Source organism: Anticarsia gemmatalis, chromosome 8 (assembly GCF_050436995.1).
Source record: "Anticarsia gemmatalis isolate Benzon Research Colony breed Stoneville strain chromosome 8, ilAntGemm2 primary, whole genome shotgun sequence".
Classification (NCBI taxonomy): Eukaryota; Metazoa; Arthropoda; class Insecta; order Lepidoptera; family Erebidae; genus Anticarsia; species Anticarsia gemmatalis.
The window spans coordinates 8,545,460-8,564,363 of record NC_134752.1 but is presented as its reverse complement, the minus strand read 5'-3'; the positions used below and the strand labels follow the sequence as shown (position 1 = coordinate 8,564,363).

Below are 18,904 nucleotides of genomic sequence, written 5' to 3'. Positions count from 1 at the left end.
ATACTTTTTTCAACCAAAGAGAAAATAATGTTGCTTGTTAAAAATAAACTTAATCGATTTGATAATCTTGTCAGATTCAAGCTAACATTACACGCGGAACCGAAAGTTACCGCGAAAGTCGGAGTGCATTCGCACTGTTCTTAGAGGTAGAGGTAAACAGTTTGTTTTGTGTTCGGAACAGTTTCTTGTAAACGTTTCCTTCAGCTTTTGGTCGCAGGTGATCGAAAATTCTTGACGTCCTTTTTGGTCAGTCTGAACCGACGGCGGATCCTGGCGCCCAACAACACCCAAATTGTAAACAGCATTCCCACGTGGATTCAGAACCGGATATAGTGGTTTTAAATTAACGACATGCCCATAAGTATTTATTACAACAACTTTACAAAACACTCTTTGAATCGTTGTCGAAGTAAGTACTTAACGACAGAATCCATAGCACGTGATCATCACGGAAAACCACAAATTAAATAATCTTAGCACAATCCAAGGTTCTGCGGTTTTTTTTGTCAAAAATAATATTGGTACCTGCTTACACGTGGAAAAGAAAAACGTTTCAGGTTACGATTGTCGTAGAGTTCCTTATAATATTTTCCAATGTCTATTGGATAATGTCAGCCCAGAAAGTACTGCTTAACGCTCTTTACACTGAAAATAAGATCATAGGCCTAGAAATTAACAGATATTACGAGCGAGATCATATTTAAGAGAGAGAGATTATAATTTAAAAAAATCTTTTTTGTTGACCACATGTGATTTTTTTTTTGGTAATCAGTGAAATATAAATTATCACCAGATCAAGTCAAAATCTAAACAAAATAATGTGTTTCATGAAAGAAGTGTGTGTAGTTAAATCAATAATGTGAGAAAGCGAACGAAAAGCAAATCTATACTAATATTATAAAGCTGAAGAGTTTGTTTGTTTGTTTGTTTGAACGCGCTAATCTCGGGAACTACTGGTCCGATTTGAAAAATTCTTTCAGTGTTAGATAGCCCATTTATCGAGGAAGGCTATAGGCTATATATCATCACGCTACGACCAATAGGAGCAGAGTACCAGTGAAAAATGTTACAAAAACGGGGAAAATTATGATTCTCTTATGTGACGCAAGTGAAGTTGCGCGGGTCAGCTAGTGTTAAATGAAACTGCTTCAGGAAATATTAGTTACAAAGAAGGGTTTCAGCTTTACTTTAGTATTTCTCAGAAATAGACAAACATATTACTCGGAATAACATGTTCCAATATCATAAGTGTAGCACATTAATATGTACACAAAACGATACTTCTAAAAATCCATGGTTTGATTTCGATATTAATTTTTACGGAACTCTACAAAAGTAGGACTGATCAAAGTCAATATTTTTTACACAACGTAGTACGTTTTGAAGCGTATTTTCACTATATATAAGCAGCATTTTGATTCTGAGTCAAACAGAATCGTTCGTCATTAGAGTGAGGAAGAACTATTTCAAAATGCGTGCAGTCAGTCTATTGTTGCTTGTTGTTGTTGCCGCTACGGCTTACGGTTCACCTGTAAGCCCTCCTCCACTACATAAAGAATATTACGACGTAAATGATGCTCCAAATCTGTTTGAAAAATTCGTGAAGGATTACAATAAGGTGTACAAGGACGAAGCTGATAGACAAGTTCATTATGAAGCGTTTGTAAATAATCTGAAGCATATCAACAAGTCTAATGCTGATTTTCCCTTGACCGCGTTTGGTGTCAACATGTTCTCTGACTACACTGACGCTGAGAGGAGACGCCTGGGATAAGAAATCAAGTCAACTAAAAAAAGTAAGTAAATTCTGACGATTTTGTTGTTACTACTTTGGTTTCAGACTACTTGTATTTAAACTTAATGTTGTTTAAGCTGATATAAACATGATAGTTTTAATGGACAAACTACCGCTAAATGTGCCTCAGAAACCGGGCAACCGGGCAACCGGGCCGGAGGTTTTAATGATGGTAAACTATCAAGCCAACATTAGGCTTAAATATGAGCATAATGATTAAATACCTAGGTTTACCTACCTTCTAAAAAATGCGATGCTTGAATAAGGCTACTGAGATTTTCACTCATATAAAGAAGTCCTGTTTGTATGTAAAACTTGCGATTTGATTATTCGGAAGTTTTTCTTAGTTTATTTTAAAAAAGTTGTGCATATTAGATCTAAATTGATAAATTACTAGAAATTTAAACATTACGATATACTTATTTCACAATATGTTTTTCGATTTTTTCCTCTTTCAATCACGATAATATTTTTTAGGTAAATTATGAGTTGTAAACAACATGTTTACACAATTTTTATTTGTTTTCAGATGAATCGATGAAATCGGAAATCACTGGAAAAGCAGTAACACCTGAATAAACAATTATTTTCGCTGTAACTTTTTGTTTATGGGTTTATTTGAATTTAAATATTTAATTGGATTAACAAATAGATTTTTACTTGCTGTTCTACGATTTTTGGCAAATTGGTTTTTCATTTAAAATCAGTTTTAACAAAAAGTTTAAGTCTTATGGATATTTCTATGTATGTAGACGGCTGCAAAATTAAACAATATGTACAAGTTATGCAAATAAACTGATTTTGTTATTTATAACAAATATTTTTTTTACCACGTCTCAGTCTGTATGAATATAGTATTAAAGAAACAGTCAAATAATTTTGGTTTTGTCAAAAAAATAATTTAAGCAGTATATTTATAATGTAGGTATTTTGCATACCTACAAAAAAATGGTATATATAATAACTAGATACTATTTGTAACATCCGATTATATGATTATATGATTCCGATATATACAATAACTATTTACAATGTATATTTTTACAAGATATACTTTCGAAGGTGCCAATTTTCGCGCCTTTATGAGGGCATTTTGATGTTATGTGTTTTCCATGATATAGTAGCTATTTGTACGTATAGACTATAGTTATAAATATTTGTTTATTCTTTACAAGGTTTATGTTGACAACAATCACAACACGTTAAGATAAGAGTAAATATTTAGGTATATTTAAATTTAGAGTTCCTTACACGCGACATGAAAATGGCCGTCATTTAAATAATTTTAAATGATTTCCTGAATCTTTTGATTGCATCTTTATTTTCAACATGCCTCTTCCAAATCACTCAAACCTATGAACACAATTAAGAAAGTCATTAAATAAATGTTAAAATTACGTGAGTTATTTTTATTGTATGTACCTATGTATCATTTTATTAAACTTTTACCCTTTTATTCATAAAAATATATGAAGTTTTGAAAGGCTAATAAAGAGTTTCGTTTCTTTCACTCCTTAGCGAAATGAAAAAGATAAAACATATTATAATAGTTTTTGAACTAAAATAGGTTTATAGTGTGTTTATGAATAAGAGGGTAAGGTATAGTTTAAAGCTAAATTATGTCAAAACTAGTAATGAGTAATTTATATTTTTGAACAATTAATTTGCTGAAAAATCTCAGAATTGAAACAGAATTGAAAAAAGGAAGATTTTGCAAAGAGAGAATTATTACTTGTACTGAACCTTTCAACCAAGTTCAATGTGCGTTTTTCAAGGAAAATTAAATCAGTTTTTTTTAAACGATGTAAAAAAAGCGGCACGTAAATGATGTAATATTCATGTATAGGTCAATAGTTTAGGTCAACAATATCGCTAGTATAAAAAGGAGCGCGTTTATACCAAATTAATCACACTCGGACTTCAGTTATCTTACTGCTGTAAACGATCACGAAACAATGCGTTCAATCAGTTTAGTGTTGCTATTCGTCGCGGCCGCTATGGCGAACGGCCCACAATTCGGCCCCGGTCACATAGAAAAAACATACTATGATTTGAAGGACGCTCCACAGTTATTCGAACAATTCATTAAAGACAACGACAGGAAGTACAAGGATGATGCCGACAGACAGGTACATTACGAAGCATTTAAGAACAATTTAGTGAAGATAAACAAGTTGAATGCGGAACAACCTGACACTGGATATGGTATCACTGGCTTTGCTGATTTCACTGAAGAAGAAAACCAAAGGTTCTTCAGACCACTGCCGAATCTAGAAAACTGAATCTACAAAATAATACGTAAGTAGTTTTAGAAATTGAAAATATAATTTTCGAACATATGTTTATGTGGAATGATAAACTTGGGTATCAAAACGATCAGAGTAAAGAAAAGTTTATGATAGCTGACAATTGATGAGAAAAAAATAAAGAGTAATAGACGCCGATAAGGCGAAGACAGAAAATTTTAATAATTAAACCAATCTTCCTGGATTCTCTTTATTAATCCACATACACGATTAAGAGAGATCATTCGTTGTGAATTCAAAAAAAAAGACTCTTATTTCCGCCTGAATTGCGGCCATTTTGCACTTGATAATGCAAAGTTACTGTTTTGTTTCCGTGCTCAATCTATACTAATATAATATTATAAAGCTGAAGAGTTTGTTTGTTTGTTTGTTTGTTTGTTTGTTTGAACGCGCTAATCTCGGGAACTACTGGTCCGATTTGAAAAATTCTTTCAGTGTTAGATAGCCCATTTATCGAGGAAGGCTATATACTATATATCATCACGCTACGACCAATAGGAGTAGAGTACCAGTGAAAAATGTTACAAAAACGGGGAAAATTATGAATCCCTTAAGTGACGCAAGCGAAGTTGCGCGGGTCAGCTAGTATGAAATATAATCAACACTACAGCAATACAATCTGACTTATCAAGATTACTTTAATAATATTCATTGTTTTTTATCTTTGCAGATCATTGATGACGTGATGCTGCTTTGATACGTACGTCCTTATTACTTCATAAGAATAATTATAATTTTTGAACTTATAACCATGTTTTATTGATCCCTGTTGTTACCCTGACTTAAAAGGCTATGGCTGTAATTTGAATAACTAAATTATTCAATCACGGTGCTTTCCATCAGTTTTCGGGAGTTCCGTGAAAGTTGTCATAGAAATCAAATAAAAATGGTTTGAGATTTTGATAAAAAATAACAGGTGCGTGATTTAAGCGAAATCTAATCTTAAACAATGAAATAAAAATAGTGCAGAACAATTCAATGAGATAACAGTTTATCTCACCGTTATTTATCGAATAAAGATAATCAGGTAGACAGATGTCCCTGGCGTGGACGATACTAAGACTAAGTTTAAGATGAGCGTCCGCCAAGAAGAAGCTGTCACCAGCTTCGAGCTTGATTGCCCTGTCAGCACGGCCGTGATGGAGAACTGGTGACCACCTCGACTATTGTCAAACAACAAGATAAATACTATATTGTCCAACAATAAAATACCGTAAAACGGGGAAGCTTAGAAAAAGAGGTTAATTTGATAATAGAAATAAATAAATAGCTGGCACAAAAAGCTGGCGGCGAATTCAATAGCCAGGTACTTGATAGTAAACATCACGTTTTTTTCCGTACTGTCGAATATCAATAGTTTGACATTTAAAAAGTAGTATTATAATAGTTCTTACGGAGCCCGGTAGAGGTGCTAAACTGATTTTCGTGCAAAAATTCACGATAGCAAGCTGGAAGTCGGTAGTCGACAGTAGTAGAGAATCGAGTTACTGTTCTATAATTCTTGGGCTATTTTAGGTAGGTACCCATATCTGTTGGATATAATATCTCTTGTTATAACCTCACGTGCCCGAGCACAAGGCGAACGGCCTTTTGTCTTAACAAAAGATCTTCCGCTATGACATGTTATCATTTTCGTTGCGGGTGATTATATGCATAAGAATAAGAATAAATTGTATGGTTAAACATGATGTTAAGATGCAATGCAAAATGAAATAGCTGTAGCCCTTTGTTGCATATAAATGTACTGACTAGTTACTGAGTTCTGCATTTCTGATGTCTTATTTAATGTGTAAGAACCATAAATGGTTTAAATAGAATATAGAGATGCAACAAACATAACAGTATTAAGACTTGAATATATTTAGAAACCAGTATTTCTCTTGCGGATAAGGTTGAACCGACTGTTTTTCGAACAAAAAAAAATCTTTTATACTTACTATAAACTTAAATACTAACTGTTGTTACCAAAAAAATAGGAGTCAAAATAAAATATGTAAACAAAATAGTCAAATTATAATTTTAGATAATTTAATAGCATAATTTATTTTACTGCTTTTATATTTTAAATTCTACTTGATTCATTTAAACTCAGTTCTTGGTTCTTGTATTTCCTATAAACATCCGATTTAATAGGACCGGAATACAAAAACGAGATGTTGTCATCTTTATTTTCGAATACTTTTCCTTGAACACAGGACTATATAAGAGATGAACTTTATAAGAGGTTCCTGTCGACCATCAACTTTCGTTCAGGAGTTATACTGTACCTATACAATTAAAATGCGTACCGTCTGTTTAGTCCTACTGTTCGCTGTCACCGCTTTGGCGCTAGTAGAATATAAAGAGGTCATACCCCACGAGTATGATTTGAAAGATGCACCCCAATTGTTTGAAGATTATATAAAAGATTTTCATAAGTCGTACAAAGATGAAGCAGACAAGCAACTGCACTACAAACAGTTTGTGTTCAGGTTGAAGGATTTCAACAAGTTATATAAGGAAACCGGTCAGTTTTACAGATTCAATGGTTATTCTGACTTATCTGAGCAGGAATTGAAACAATTGAGAGAAGAGACGGACTAGGTGAGTATTTTCGTCTATGTGTTTCGAGTATGGTGTCTTGCTTCGGGTTCGAACCATCGACCACTTGTGTGGGAGGTGCAAATTTATACCGCTGACTTTAAGTAACTATTTTATTTTTGTACACGGATCACGGACTATCTAAGAAGTCACGGTATAAATGTTCAAGAATGCTAATTTAATTTAACTATAGCCGATTTCTTTGTTATGTAATCGAAACCTATGCAACAAGGTAGCGGAACAGCTGATTATGAGTAAAACTGCATTCGTTTTAATACATTTTAGTGATCATTCATATAATATGACTCAAGTCGAGTTCTGATTCATAGCAGAATTTGATGTAGCGATAATTTTGAATTATTTGATGTGTGAGTGATAAGATATATATTTACAAGCATAAGTTTCCGATGGATAACATATAGATTATCGCAGAATAAATATTTTACACATTTATAATTTAAGTTTTGTTATGTAATCCAAAAATAAATTATTTTAAGTCAAAATTGATGTTTTATTGTGGAAGAGCTATAAAATAATACTTTTGCTTTTAAAAATGTTTTATGTCATGTAGCTACCAGTAGCGCAATTCTCTGCAGGCAGTACGCTCGAGTATCGAGAGTTTGACATTTAAAATGTACTGCCAAAATAGTTCTCACGGCGCCCGGTAGAGGCGCTAAACAGATTTTCATATAAACTTTCTTGATAGATGGTTGTCGGTAATCGAGCTACAGCATTTGTTCAGTTCCTCACAAACGTTATTATTGTTATAATAATATCAGAAAAGAACAGCAGCAATATGTCATATTTGTCACAAAAATAACTTATTCAGTCACTACTCACAGCAACAAATTTTTTCTTCACATTCTTCAAAACCATTAAGAAAAAAGGAAATTTTAATTGAACTGAAAAGCTTTTCGATTATTTGTGCTGTCATTATCAAGTGTAAAGTAGACTAGCTGAAAACGAAATTCGACCAATCACCGCGCAGCTGTTCTATATCAGTATTTACTTCAATGCCGCATGCGTAATCAGTCTAGTTCTGCTTTTCGTAGTAGCCACTATGGCGGAAAACATCGATTTTGACGCTCAAAAAATATATTACGATGTAAACGATGCGGCTAATCTATTCGAAAAGTATATTAAAGACTTCGGTAAGCAATACAAGGACGAAGCTGATAAGCAGGTGCATTATGAAGTATTTGTGGAAAACTTGAAGAATATAAATAAATGGAATAAGGAACAACCTGGCACTGTTTACGGTCTCAACAATTTTTCGGATTTTACTGAGGCCGAGAGGTCACGTTTATGCGGAGCTCTACCAATGGAGTAAGTATTATATTAAATAACTACATAGTCGAGGCGTCTATAGCCAGTTGCTAGTTGTGCTCACCAGTCGGTAAACGATCTGTAGGTTAAACAAACCTTGGCGCGGTCATTTCATAGACGGGTGACCGCGTAGTGGTATCTGAATTGGGCGTTTCCGTGCTTCGGAGGGCTCGTAAAAAGTCGGTTGTTATCAATTAAGATAACAGTCGTTAAGCTGAAGGCCTTCGGGTGGCTTGAAAGAAGAAAGGCTGAAAGAAGAAGACTACATAGTACTTAGTTACTATTTTATAAAAATAAAGTATATTAATATACGAATGTATTAATGATTAATGATTTTTAACTCGCGTCTAAAAATAGTACCTAACCTTGTACGTTCCCACGACGGGTTTTTTGTATGGTGAAGTACAGACCTATTGTAATTTTAAGTTGAGTGCGATATACAAGTAATGAAATTTTATGTTCATGCACTATATTTTATATTAATAACATAGATATGGGCATAGGACAGTTGTCTTACGCATATTTTTCTATTTCAGGTAAAGGCTGTTGAAATTTCCCGAACCAAGTTAAATGAGACAGAAACAAAAACGTATTCAAAGAAATAAATCGCCTTTTTGAGTAATAAAATGTTTTTTTCTTTTGCCCTCAAGTTTTTGATTTATTTAAATTAATGGTAGTGACTTACAGTCTCGTTAGGATACCTTGTAACTTATTCATCCCAACAACCAATAACAACTTATAAACGTACTGAAAATATATAATTAAATGCTAAATACTATCAAATCAGACATTAGAGTATCACATCATAACAAACTTCAGTAAATAAAGTTATAATTTCGGTAAGGACGTCAGTTTTTTGTTACGACTAACAATTTTACACATATAAAAATAAATATGCTGGTAAAATCTAAATACAGACACATCATCTGCTTAAAATAGCCAAGTTCAACAGATTCATTGCTATAAAAGAAGGCTTATCGGTAACGCAGAATCAATCGTCTATCAGCACCTAAACAATGTTCACAATCAGTTTAGTCGTAGTATTAGTCGCGGCCAGTATGGCTTCCTCCGACACCAACCCATTCGACGCGGAAAAAATATATTACGATTTGAAAGACGCACCGCAGTTGTTCGAACAATTTATCAAAGACAATGAAAGGAAGTACAAAGACGATGCTGACAGACAGATACATTATGAAGCGTTTAAGAAAAATTTGGTGGAAATAAACAAGTTAAATAAAGAGATATCGGGCACTGTTCACGGTATCACCGGCTTTGCGGATTTCACTGAAGAAGAATATAAGAACTTCTTCAGACCTTTACCATCGCCTGATGGGGAATAGTAAGTGTACTTTACATTAATATTAGCTTATTATTTTAGCCTAGGTTTCTCAATTTTTGGTTAACTATCAGATAGCTCTTTTAATGGAATTTTGACAGTGATACATTTGCCGTCACTTCATTTAGATTGTTTAAAAAATATTTTTGAGCTGTATATTTTATGCTTCAGTTTTAATTTACATAGATGTGTATAGATAAATATGGTTAGATCGTGTTATAAACGTTTCGGTTGTTCTAAAGTATATTCTAGTTAATAATGTTCCAGCTTTGGTATAGGCTATACCTACCAATTGTTCAAAAGTTTTAGGTATCCTTATTGTTATCTATTATATTTGTTTGTTTATAAAAATTGTAGTTAAATTTATTTTTTATCTTTCCAGATATTATGTGCTGGTGGGATGCTACATGATATTATCCTAAATGTTATTTTAACCTTTTATTTTTCCGGCTATGACCGTATTTAATAATATTTTTAGAAATATAAGAATAATAGTATGAAATTGCTATGTTAATGACCAGTTTTATTGATTTGAGCTTTTGTTGTTTAAGTTTAATGCAAACAGATATTCCATTTGTAAGAAGAATATAACACATATTGTAATAAATATATTTTTTCTACTTTTGTTTATTTTCAATCAATCTTTCTATGACTTCTAGCATGTAAAAGTTATACGTTAAATAAGCCTAATTTACTTAACTCTAGCTTGTGAGAGTTATTTCGAAACCTTGGCAAGATTTTCCATGATAAGGAGAATAGTCCAGGCTTATTAAAGAATACCTAGATTTATTAACAGTGTTTATAAAACTACCGAATATGATATAAGAACTTAGGTATTACACAACTCAAAATATAATAACAAACAGAAGTTATCGCCAAAAACTCAGTTGTCACAGGTCATTAGCTTAAAAATACTGAGTTAATTAGTGTCACTAGTATATAAAGGAAGTTTTTTGATTGAAACGTATCATACCCGATTGTACATCACTTTAACAATGGTGAAAATATACGTCAGTTTGGTGTTGTTTGTTGTCGCGGTTGCTATGGCAACCGACGCCGAAGAAGCCGGGACGGCCTCGCCAAGATTCTACGACTTGAAAGACGCTCCTCAGTTGTTTGAGAAATTCATCAAAGATCATAATAGGAAGTACAAGGACGATGCCGACAGACAAGTGCATTACGAAGCGTTCTTGAATACTCTCCAGAAAATAAATAAGGATAATGCTGCTAAACCTGCTATTACTCACGAAATCAACGGTTTTGCGGATTTCACTCAAGCAGAATACAGAAACTTTTTCAGAGCCATTGATGATGATCGCGAATGGTACGTATTGCTCTAGTAAAATTTGTAACGCTTCATAGTCTTCTGAAATACATAAAAGTAGGTAATGGTGCTATTTGAAAAAAAAATGCATCTTAAAAACATAATTATTAGTGACTGCTCACGATGTTTTTAAAGATATTCATTACTTTATTGTTGCGGAAATTAGTATTATTATTTTTGAAATGTATCTCCAATTTATATTTCTATTATTTCAGATTATTTCCTGCAATGCTGATAAATAATGTTTAAAAATATAATAAAGTGATATTATGGTAAAATTAATACCATTTTTTTTCTTTGAGATTTACCATATCCTTCTACCCTTTCTATTTTTTATGTAAAACTAGAGTTCAGTGCCAAATGATCAAGGAGTGAAATTTTAACATTTAATTGTTGTTTGTACAGCTAAAAGAAGAATATTTTTTTTTACTAACTTGTGCTAAACTCGTCTGCAGCGTTGAAGACTAAAACTATGGAAAATCCTAAAGCATTTTGAATGACTAAGTACCAAAAAACTATTCTTTGTATCGCATGTACGGAGAAACCGCGTACATACTATCTATTTTTAGTTCAAACTAAACAGCAAAAAATATCTGTTCTGTAGACAAGGTCAACGGTAGTTATGGAAAACCGAACGATTTGAATATAATCAGTGTGTAGAAATATAATCACACTTATGTACAGTCATGGGTGAATATACGTTTGTTGTTTGGGCAGTGGCCGGGATGCTTGTTAATGGTATAGGAATCTGGAATATAGGGTTACTGAGGGACACTGCAGCTGTGGGAAAGGAGATGGTAAAGGCTGCAGTGGCTCAGGTGGGTTGGGATCGCATGCCCGCATGTCTCTGTTTTATGATCAGTCAGAATCGTAGAGAAAGATATATCGAAATTGATAAACCGATTAAAAATACCTAACTACTCGTATGTATGTGGGTGGGTACTGTTTGAACTTACTTTTTGTATATAAACAGCATGCGTGATAAGACGATAGCTAAGATATTTTTTGTTTTTTTTTTTAAGTGAAGTATGTGTTTTTTTAATTAATTTGCACTCGATTATGTTCTCTAGGAGGCTTTAATAGGGTTGAATGTGAGTCCAGTTAACCAGTCAAGTATAAAACATTATTTTATGGACACGTGAACCCGCAGGTCAAAATGCCAGCCGATCCAGTTGACCGAAGACTCCGAAATGCAGTAATTTCCCTGATTCATCGGTGAAAAAGAGATTGAACATGTAATAGTATATGGATATTTTTGTTCGTGACTATACTCATTATGTGTCATTAGTAAATACAGCAAGTAAATAATTACTGGTGTAGTGCACGTGTCAATATTTTCGTAACGTGTTTTCATATTTAAAAATGACCGAGTAAACGGTTATGTTATGATTCATGATGGAAACCCCCATGAAAACGATATGTCAAAAATAGTCAAAATAATATAATTATCGTACGAATATAATCCACAGTGGAAAAATACAATAAAACACAAACGAATTATTTTATTCAATGAGTCATTATCTGAAATGATAAGGTTTATCGTTTCGGTAAAGATTACCCGAAACTAATGTAACATCCGCGCAATAAAAATTAATGCGGAGCAGACTTGGTCACATGATAATTACATCAATCGATCAGATGACATTTATATCTCTTGTATGATAAGTTTTGTATTCTGTGCACATATGTATGTAAGTATATAAGTTAATTTATATACATAAATATTACAGCAATGCAATTAATAGGTAATTTCTACACTTACTCAAACAAAATACTAATTTAAATGATGAACATGAAAAAAGTATATAATGTATGTGCTATTTTATGTTTTATCATTAGTACTGTATAAAAAACTAAAGACCAAAAAGAATCATGTACCTACAGTTCATGTTATTGACTGAAGAACTGCAGGAAATCTTCAATGAGGAAGAAATTATCCATACTAATATTATAAATGCGAAAGTAACTCTGTCTGTCTGTCTGTCTGTCTGTCTGTCTGTCTGTCTGTCTGTCTGTCTGTCTGCTACTCAATCACGCCTAAACTACTGAACCAATTTGCGTGAAATTTGGTATGGAGATATTTTGATATCCGAGAAAGGACATAGGCTATATATCATCACGCTACGACCTCTAGGAGCAGAGTACCAGTAAAAAATGTTACAAAACGGGGAAAAATTTCGCCCATTCTCTGATGTGACGCAAGCGAAGTTGCGCGGGTCAGCTAGTAAAAAATAACATATTATAGGATTTAATAACAAATTCAAATTCAAATTCAAAATATCCTTTATTTCGTAAACTTTTTATAAAGTATTTGAAATAGTCACGTATTTGTATTTCTTTTGTCCGTTTCGGAAAAGCTGGTTGCTCGTGAGAAGAAACGGCAAGAAACTCACGGCTTGCTCTTTTAAAATGTCAATTTGCATGATACAATTTAGTATTGATGATTTACTGTGTACACTCAAAAAAAAACCTGAATAAATCTAATTTCAAATTTAACAATTATTTATTTATATTAAATCGTGAAACATGTTGGGTAAAAGGTCCGTGCAGCGTCTTCAGAGTTGGTTAGTCTGTAAAAATACACACATAAAATTAGATTGAAAGCAGACGCGGGTGTAAGCTTGTATATGGTGGGAAAAATTACGGTCTATGCTAACTACTATTTATTATTTAATTTATTCTTTTTTTTCTTCGTGTCAATGGTTATTTTAGAAGATACCTTAATTCGCCGAAAGCAAATATTATTTTATTTTTTTCAGTAAATAAACATAATTGCATTCAAAGTATTCGATTGATTCCCACACAAGTCGGGCATCCGAATTACAGATGTAACCAAGCCGTCTATAAATCACTTATTGTTTGGTTATAAGAACTAAGTAACTTACTGTTAGTGCGGGTTTTGGAATGTACACAGGAGTCTCTCCGTCTATGATCTGATCTGAGAGATGATTAATAACTTGAGGGTTGTTAGGATCCTCTAAGTTATGTTTATTCATCCTCTTCAAATTCTCTACGAAAGCCCTGTAGTGTACAATTTTATCTGCATCGTCCTTATATTGTTTAATGTAGTAATTGACGAATCGATCAAACAAACCCACTGCGTCGCTTATATCGTAAATCTTAGGTTCGTGAGCGGCCATTGCAGCCGTAATTACTAACAAAATAATGCAGATTACGCGCATTTTGAGGTTATATGAGACTACTTAGTACCAGAGACGAATTTAGAATGAGCCTTAAAAGCACCTACTCTTATATAGGTTTGGAGGAGCTATGAAAACCGCAAGCGGTTGAATGTTTGTTTAATACAATGGGTTTTTCCACTTGGTAAGCTGATGACAGTTCAAGATATGCTGATTTGGTTTGATGTACATTTAGTGGTCACTTATTTATTTAACTAGCTGACCCGTGCGGCTCCGCTCGCGTGAATTTCGTACTGTTGCTTATTCGTTTGAGCACGCGAATTGCGAAGCACTCGATACACCTACACATAAAAATGCTAAAAACCCTTTTGACATCTAATGGTTATTTACGAAAGGGACCCGAAGGGCACACAATGTGACACACAGGCTCAGGCAGGCCTGATTTCCTGTGGTTACCTTCTTTTCCGCTCTCGTCTGTATCCGTACCAGTTTACAGTGTAAAATATAATATCTTATTATAGACAGACCATTGCTTACCCGTCTGGATTCAGAATATTATTATAGGTGCAGACAGACCTATCTGCGCCGGAGCTCTTCACACGCGTAATAATGTATACTTGCGATGATACGTCCGAAACCGCGTAACCCGTAATTATTTTTTATATATCATCCGTTATTTATTTTTTAAAACTTACCACATAGTCTGTTTCATAGCTATCCAATTTATTTCCTTAATGCAACCAATTAATTTGGTTGTGTTACGAACTACAACGCCATCTGTTAGTTGCGGCGAACAACGACAACAAACGAAATGACTCGGTTTGCCATCTAGGGTATCCTGACCGCACCGGACCCATGTAAGTTACCACATTTATGTTTGAAAATCTTATAAATGTATAGCCTGTTTCAAAGGTATTTTTTTTACAATAAAGCCATCAAAATAAATTAATTAGGAAAAACATGCTTTGTTGCGGACTATAACGCCATCTATTGGTTGGTGCAAACAACAGGTATCGATACGGCAGGCGCCGCGTTAACTTTATGCGAATGTTGTGAAATAGATTGCAACGCCATCTATGGTCTCTTTAGGGAAACGCAGGTTCAAACGATTTCTACGTATTTTTTTCAATTTTCTAAAAATCTATGAAATTTTATGCGATAAAAAGTATCCTATAAGTTGCTCCACTACTTATTCTATGCATATACCAAATTTCAGTGCATTCTATCCGGTAGTTTTTACGTGATAGCGACACATACAGACGGAGGACAGACAGACAGACAGACAGACAGAAAAGAAAATTATAAATTGCAGATTCGGTATCAGTATCCGTTACTAAACACACCCCATTGTTTTTTTTTTAAATATATTCAATGTACAGAATTGACCTCTCTACAGATTTATTATAAGTATAGATAAGGTTTATCGTTTTGGTTTTAAAGATTACCCGAAACTAATGTAACATCCGCGCAATAAAAATTAATGCGGAGCAGACTTGGTCACATGATAATTACATCAATCGGTCAGATGACATTTATATCTCTTGTATGATAAGTTTTGTATCTTGTGCACATATGTATGTAAGTATATAAGTTAATTTATATACGTAAATATTACAGCAATGCAATTAATAGGTAATTTCTACACTTACTCAAACAAAATACTAATTTCAATGATTGACATGAAGAAAGTTTATCGTGTAAGTATTTGCTTTTTTCATGTTTTATCATTAGTACTGTATAAAAAACTAAAGACCAAAAAGAATCATGTACCTACAGTTCATGTTATTGACTGAAGAACTGTAGGAAATCTTTAATGAAGAAGAAATAATAAAAAAAAACACATTATAGGATTTAATAACAATTATTTATTTAAATTAAATCGTGAAACTTGTTGGATAGAAGGTCCGTGTAGCGTCATCAGAATTGCGGTTAGTCTGTAAAAAATTAACAGATAAAATTATATTGAAAGCAGACGCGGGTGTAAGCTTGTAGGTATATGGTGGTCTATGCTAACTACTATTTATTCTTTTTCTTCGTGTCGATGGTTATTTTGGAAGATACCTTAATTCTAATTAAATAAACGTAATTGCATTCAAATATTTCCATTAATCCCACACAAGTTGGGCATCCGAATTACAGATGTAACCAAACTGTCTATAAATCATTTATTGTTTGGTGATAAGAACTAAGTAACTTACTGTTAGTGTGGTTTCCATTCGGAATGTACACAGGAGTCTCTCCGTCTATGATCTGATCTGAGAGATGATTAATAACTTGAGGGTTGTTAGGATCCTCTAAGTTATGTTTATTCATCCTCTTCAAATTCTCTACGAAAGCCCTGTAGTGTACAATTTTATCTGCATCGTCCTTATATTGTTTAATGAAGTAATTGACGAATCGATCAAACAAACCCACTGCGTCGCTTATATCGTAAATCTTAGGTTCGTGAGCGGCCATTGCAGCCGTAATTACTAACAAAATAATACAGATTACGCGCATTTTGAGGTTATATGAGAGTACTTAGTACCAGAGACGAATTTAGAATGAGCCTTAAAAGCATCTACTCTTATATAAGTTGGAGGAGCTATGAAAACCGCAAGCGGTTGAATGTTTGTTTAATACAATCGGTTTTTCCACTTGGTATGTAAGCTGATGTCAGTTCAAGATATGCTGATTTGGTTTGATGTACATTTAGTGGTCACTTATTTATTTAAGTAGCTGACCCGTGCGGCTCCGCTCGTGTGAATTTCGTACTGTTGCTTATTCGTTTGAGCACGCTAATTGCGAAGCACTCGATACACCTACACATAAAAATGCTAAAAACCCTTTTGTCATCTAATGGTTATTTACGAAAGGGACCCGAAGGGCACACAATGTGACACACAGGCTCAGGCAGGCCTGATTTCCTGTGGTTACCTTCTTTTCCGCTCTCGTCTGTATCCGTACCAGTTTACAGTGTAAAATATAATATCTTATTATAGACAGACCATTGCTTACCCGTCTGGATTCAGAATATTATTATAGGTGCAGACAGACCTATCTGCGCCGGAGCTCTTCACACGCGTAATAATGTATACTTGCGATGATACGTCCGAAACCGCGTAACCCGTAATTATTTTTTATATATCATCCGTTGTTTATTTTTTAAAACTTACCACATAGTCTGTTTCATAGCTATCCAATTTATTTCCTTAATGCAACCAATTAATTTGGTTGTGTTACGAACTACAACGCCATCTGTTAGTTGCGGCGAACAACGACAACAAACGAAATTACTCGGTTTGCCATCTAGGGTATCCTGACCGCACCGGACCCACGTAAACCAGCATTTTTGTGTATATCATACAACATTTATGTTTGAAAATCTTATAAATGTATAGCCTGTTTCAAAGGTATTTTTTTTACAATAAAGCCATCAAAATAAATTAATTAGGAAAAACATGCTTTGTTGCGGACTATAACGCCATCTATTGGTTGGTGCAAACAACAGGTATCGATACGGCAGGCGCCGCGTTAACTTTATGCGAATGTTGTGAAATAGATTGCAACGCCATCTATGGTCTCTTTAGGGAAACGCAGGTTCAAACGATTTCTTCGTATTTTTTTCAATTTTCTAAAAATCTATGAAATTTTATGCGATAAAAAGTATCCTATAAGTTGCTCCACTACTTATTCTATGCATATACCAAATTTCAGTGCATTCTATCCGGTAGTTTTTACGTGATAGCGACACATACAGACGGAGGACAGACAGACAGACAGACAGACAGAAAAGAAAATTATAAATTGCAGATTCGGTATCAGTATCCGTTACTAAACACCCCCCCATTGTTTTTTTTTTAAATATATTCAATGTACAGAATTGACCTCTCTACAGATTTATTATAAGTATAGATAAGGTTTATCGTTTTGGTTTTAAAGATTACCCGAAACTAATGCAACATCCGCGCAATAAAAATGAATGCGGAGCAGACTTGGTCACATGATAATTACATCAATCGGTCAGATGACATTTATATCTCTTGTATGATAAGTTTTGTATCTTGTGCACATATGTATGTAAGTATATAAGTTAATTTATATACATAAATATTACAGCAATGCAATTAATAGGTAATTTCTAAACTTACTCAAACAAAATACTAATTTCAATGATTGACATGAAGAAAGTTTATCGTGTAAGTATTTGCTTTTTTCATGTTTTATCATTAGTACTGTATAAAAAACTAAAGACCAAAAAGAATCATGTACCTACAGTTCATGTTATTGACTGAAGAACTGTAGGAAATCTTTAATGAAGAAGAAATAATAAAAAAAACACATTATAGGATTTAATAACAATTATTTATTTAAATTAAATCGTGAAACTTGTTGGATAGAAGGTCCGTGTAGCGTCATCAGAATTGCGGTTAGTCTGTAAAAAATTAACAGATAAAATTATATTGAAAGCAGACGCGGGTGTAAGCTTGTAGGTATATGGTGGTCTATGCTAACTACTATTTATTCTTTTTCTTCGTGTCGATGGTTATTTTGGAAGATACCTTAATTCTAATTAAATAAACGTAATTGCATTCAAATATTTCCATTAATCCCACTCAAGTTGGGCATCCGAATTACAGATGTAACCAAACTGTCTATAAATCATTTATGGTTGGTGATAAGAACTAAGTAACTTACTGTTAGTGTGGTTTCCATTCGGAATGTACACAGGAGTCTCTCCGTCTATGATCTGATCTGAGAGATGATTAATAACTTGAGGGTTGTTAGGATCCTCTACGTTATGTTTATTCATCCTCTTCAGATTCTCAACGAAAGCCCTGTAGTGTACAATTTTATCTGCATCGTCCTTATATTCTTTACTGAAGTAATTGACGAATCGATCAAACAAACCCACTGCGTCGCTTATATCGTAAATCTTAGGTTCGTGAGCGGCCATCGCAGCCGCAATTACTAGCAAAATAATACAGACTACGCGCATTTTGAGGTTATATGAGACTACTTAGTATCAGAGATGAATTTAGAATGAGCCTTAAAAGCATCTACTCTTATATAGGTTTGGAGGAGCTACGAAAACCGCAAGTCGAATGTTTGTTT

The 18,904-nt window shown here is 33.6% G+C and overlaps 8 protein-coding genes across 8 annotated transcripts; 5 read left to right on the top strand and 3 right to left on the bottom strand.

The window, feature by feature from the left end:
• Positions 1-1,471: 1,471 nt before the first annotated feature.
• LOC142974898 (uncharacterized) lies at positions 1,472-1,774 on the top strand. Its single transcript, XM_076117469.1, has one exon. It carries the CDS (start codon positions 1,472-1,474, stop codon positions 1,772-1,774), a length of 303 nt encoding a protein of 100 aa, XP_075973584.1.
• Positions 1,775-3,688: 1,914 nt separating this feature from the next.
• On the top strand, positions 3,689-4,850 carry LOC142974567 (uncharacterized). The gene is made up of 2 exons (XM_076116981.1): positions 3,689-4,093; positions 4,772-4,850. The coding sequence occupies exon 1, from the start codon at positions 3,751-3,753 to the stop codon at positions 4,075-4,077; it is 327 nt and encodes a 108-aa protein (XP_075973096.1). The 5' UTR covers positions 3,689-3,750; the 3' UTR covers positions 4,078-4,093; positions 4,772-4,850.
• A 2,847-nt stretch (positions 4,851-7,697) lies between these two features.
• LOC142974728 (uncharacterized) lies at positions 7,698-8,656 on the top strand. Its single transcript, XM_076117214.1, has 2 exons — positions 7,698-8,007; positions 8,544-8,656. Exons 1-2 carry the CDS (start codon positions 7,742-7,744, stop codon positions 8,545-8,547), a joined length of 270 nt encoding a protein of 89 aa, XP_075973329.1. The 5' UTR covers positions 7,698-7,741; the 3' UTR covers positions 8,548-8,656.
• A 332-nt stretch (positions 8,657-8,988) lies between these two features.
• On the top strand, positions 8,989-9,966 carry LOC142974551 (uncharacterized). The gene is made up of 2 exons (XM_076116955.1): positions 8,989-9,349; positions 9,729-9,966. Coding segments are annotated over exons 1-2 (327 nt in total). The 5' UTR covers positions 8,989-9,023; the 3' UTR covers positions 9,730-9,966.
• A 329-nt stretch (positions 9,967-10,295) lies between these two features.
• Positions 10,296-10,952, top strand: LOC142974550 (berghepain-1-like). The gene is made up of 2 exons (XM_076116954.1): positions 10,296-10,670; positions 10,886-10,952. Coding segments are annotated over exons 1-2 (330 nt in total). The 5' UTR covers positions 10,296-10,341; the 3' UTR covers positions 10,887-10,952.
• A 1,983-nt stretch (positions 10,953-12,935) lies between these two features.
• LOC142974702 (uncharacterized) lies at positions 12,936-13,889 on the bottom strand. Its single transcript, XM_076117169.1, has 2 exons — positions 13,556-13,889; positions 12,936-13,240 (listed from the first exon to the last, which is right to left on the bottom strand). Exons 1-2 carry the CDS (start codon positions 13,850-13,852, stop codon positions 13,226-13,228), a joined length of 312 nt encoding a protein of 103 aa, XP_075973284.1. The 5' UTR covers positions 13,853-13,889; the 3' UTR covers positions 12,936-13,225.
• Positions 13,890-15,652: 1,763 nt separating this feature from the next.
• LOC142974769 (uncharacterized) lies at positions 15,653-16,346 on the bottom strand. Its single transcript, XM_076117277.1, has 2 exons — positions 16,009-16,346; positions 15,653-15,744 (listed from the first exon to the last, which is right to left on the bottom strand). The coding sequence occupies exons 1-2, from the start codon at positions 16,307-16,309 to the stop codon at positions 15,740-15,742; spliced, it is 306 nt and encodes a 101-aa protein (XP_075973392.1). The 5' UTR covers positions 16,310-16,346; the 3' UTR covers positions 15,653-15,739.
• A 1,786-nt stretch (positions 16,347-18,132) lies between these two features.
• On the bottom strand, positions 18,133-18,844 carry LOC142974703 (uncharacterized). The gene is made up of 2 exons (XM_076117170.1): positions 18,488-18,844; positions 18,133-18,224 (listed from the first exon to the last, which is right to left on the bottom strand). The coding sequence occupies exons 1-2, from the start codon at positions 18,786-18,788 to the stop codon at positions 18,220-18,222; spliced, it is 306 nt and encodes a 101-aa protein (XP_075973285.1). The 5' UTR covers positions 18,789-18,844; the 3' UTR covers positions 18,133-18,219.
• Between the last annotated feature and the right edge of the window lie 60 nt (positions 18,845-18,904).

Bases quoted from the DNA above. Each gene is read 5' to 3' on its own strand.
- LOC142974550 (XM_076116954.1), top strand. From the start codon at position 10,342: ATGGTGAAAATATACGTCAGTTTGGTGTTGTTTGTTGTCGCGGTTGCT.
- LOC142974551 (XM_076116955.1), top strand. From the start codon at position 9,024: ATGTTCACAATCAGTTTAGTCGTAGTATTAGTCGCGGCCAGTATGGCT.
- LOC142974703 (XM_076117170.1), bottom strand. From the start codon at position 18,788: ATGCGCGTAGTCTGTATTATTTTGCTAGTAATTGCGGCTGCGATGGCC.
- LOC142974702 (XM_076117169.1), bottom strand. From the start codon at position 13,852: ATGCGCGTAATCTGCATTATTTTGTTAGTAATTACGGCTGCAATGGCC.
- LOC142974898 (XM_076117469.1), top strand. From the start codon at position 1,472: ATGCGTGCAGTCAGTCTATTGTTGCTTGTTGTTGTTGCCGCTACGGCT.
- LOC142974567 (XM_076116981.1), top strand. From the start codon at position 3,751: ATGCGTTCAATCAGTTTAGTGTTGCTATTCGTCGCGGCCGCTATGGCG.
- LOC142974728 (XM_076117214.1), top strand. From the start codon at position 7,742: ATGGCGGAAAACATCGATTTTGACGCTCAAAAAATATATTACGATGTA.
- LOC142974769 (XM_076117277.1), bottom strand. From the start codon at position 16,309: ATGCGCGTAATCTGTATTATTTTGTTAGTAATTACGGCTGCAATGGCC.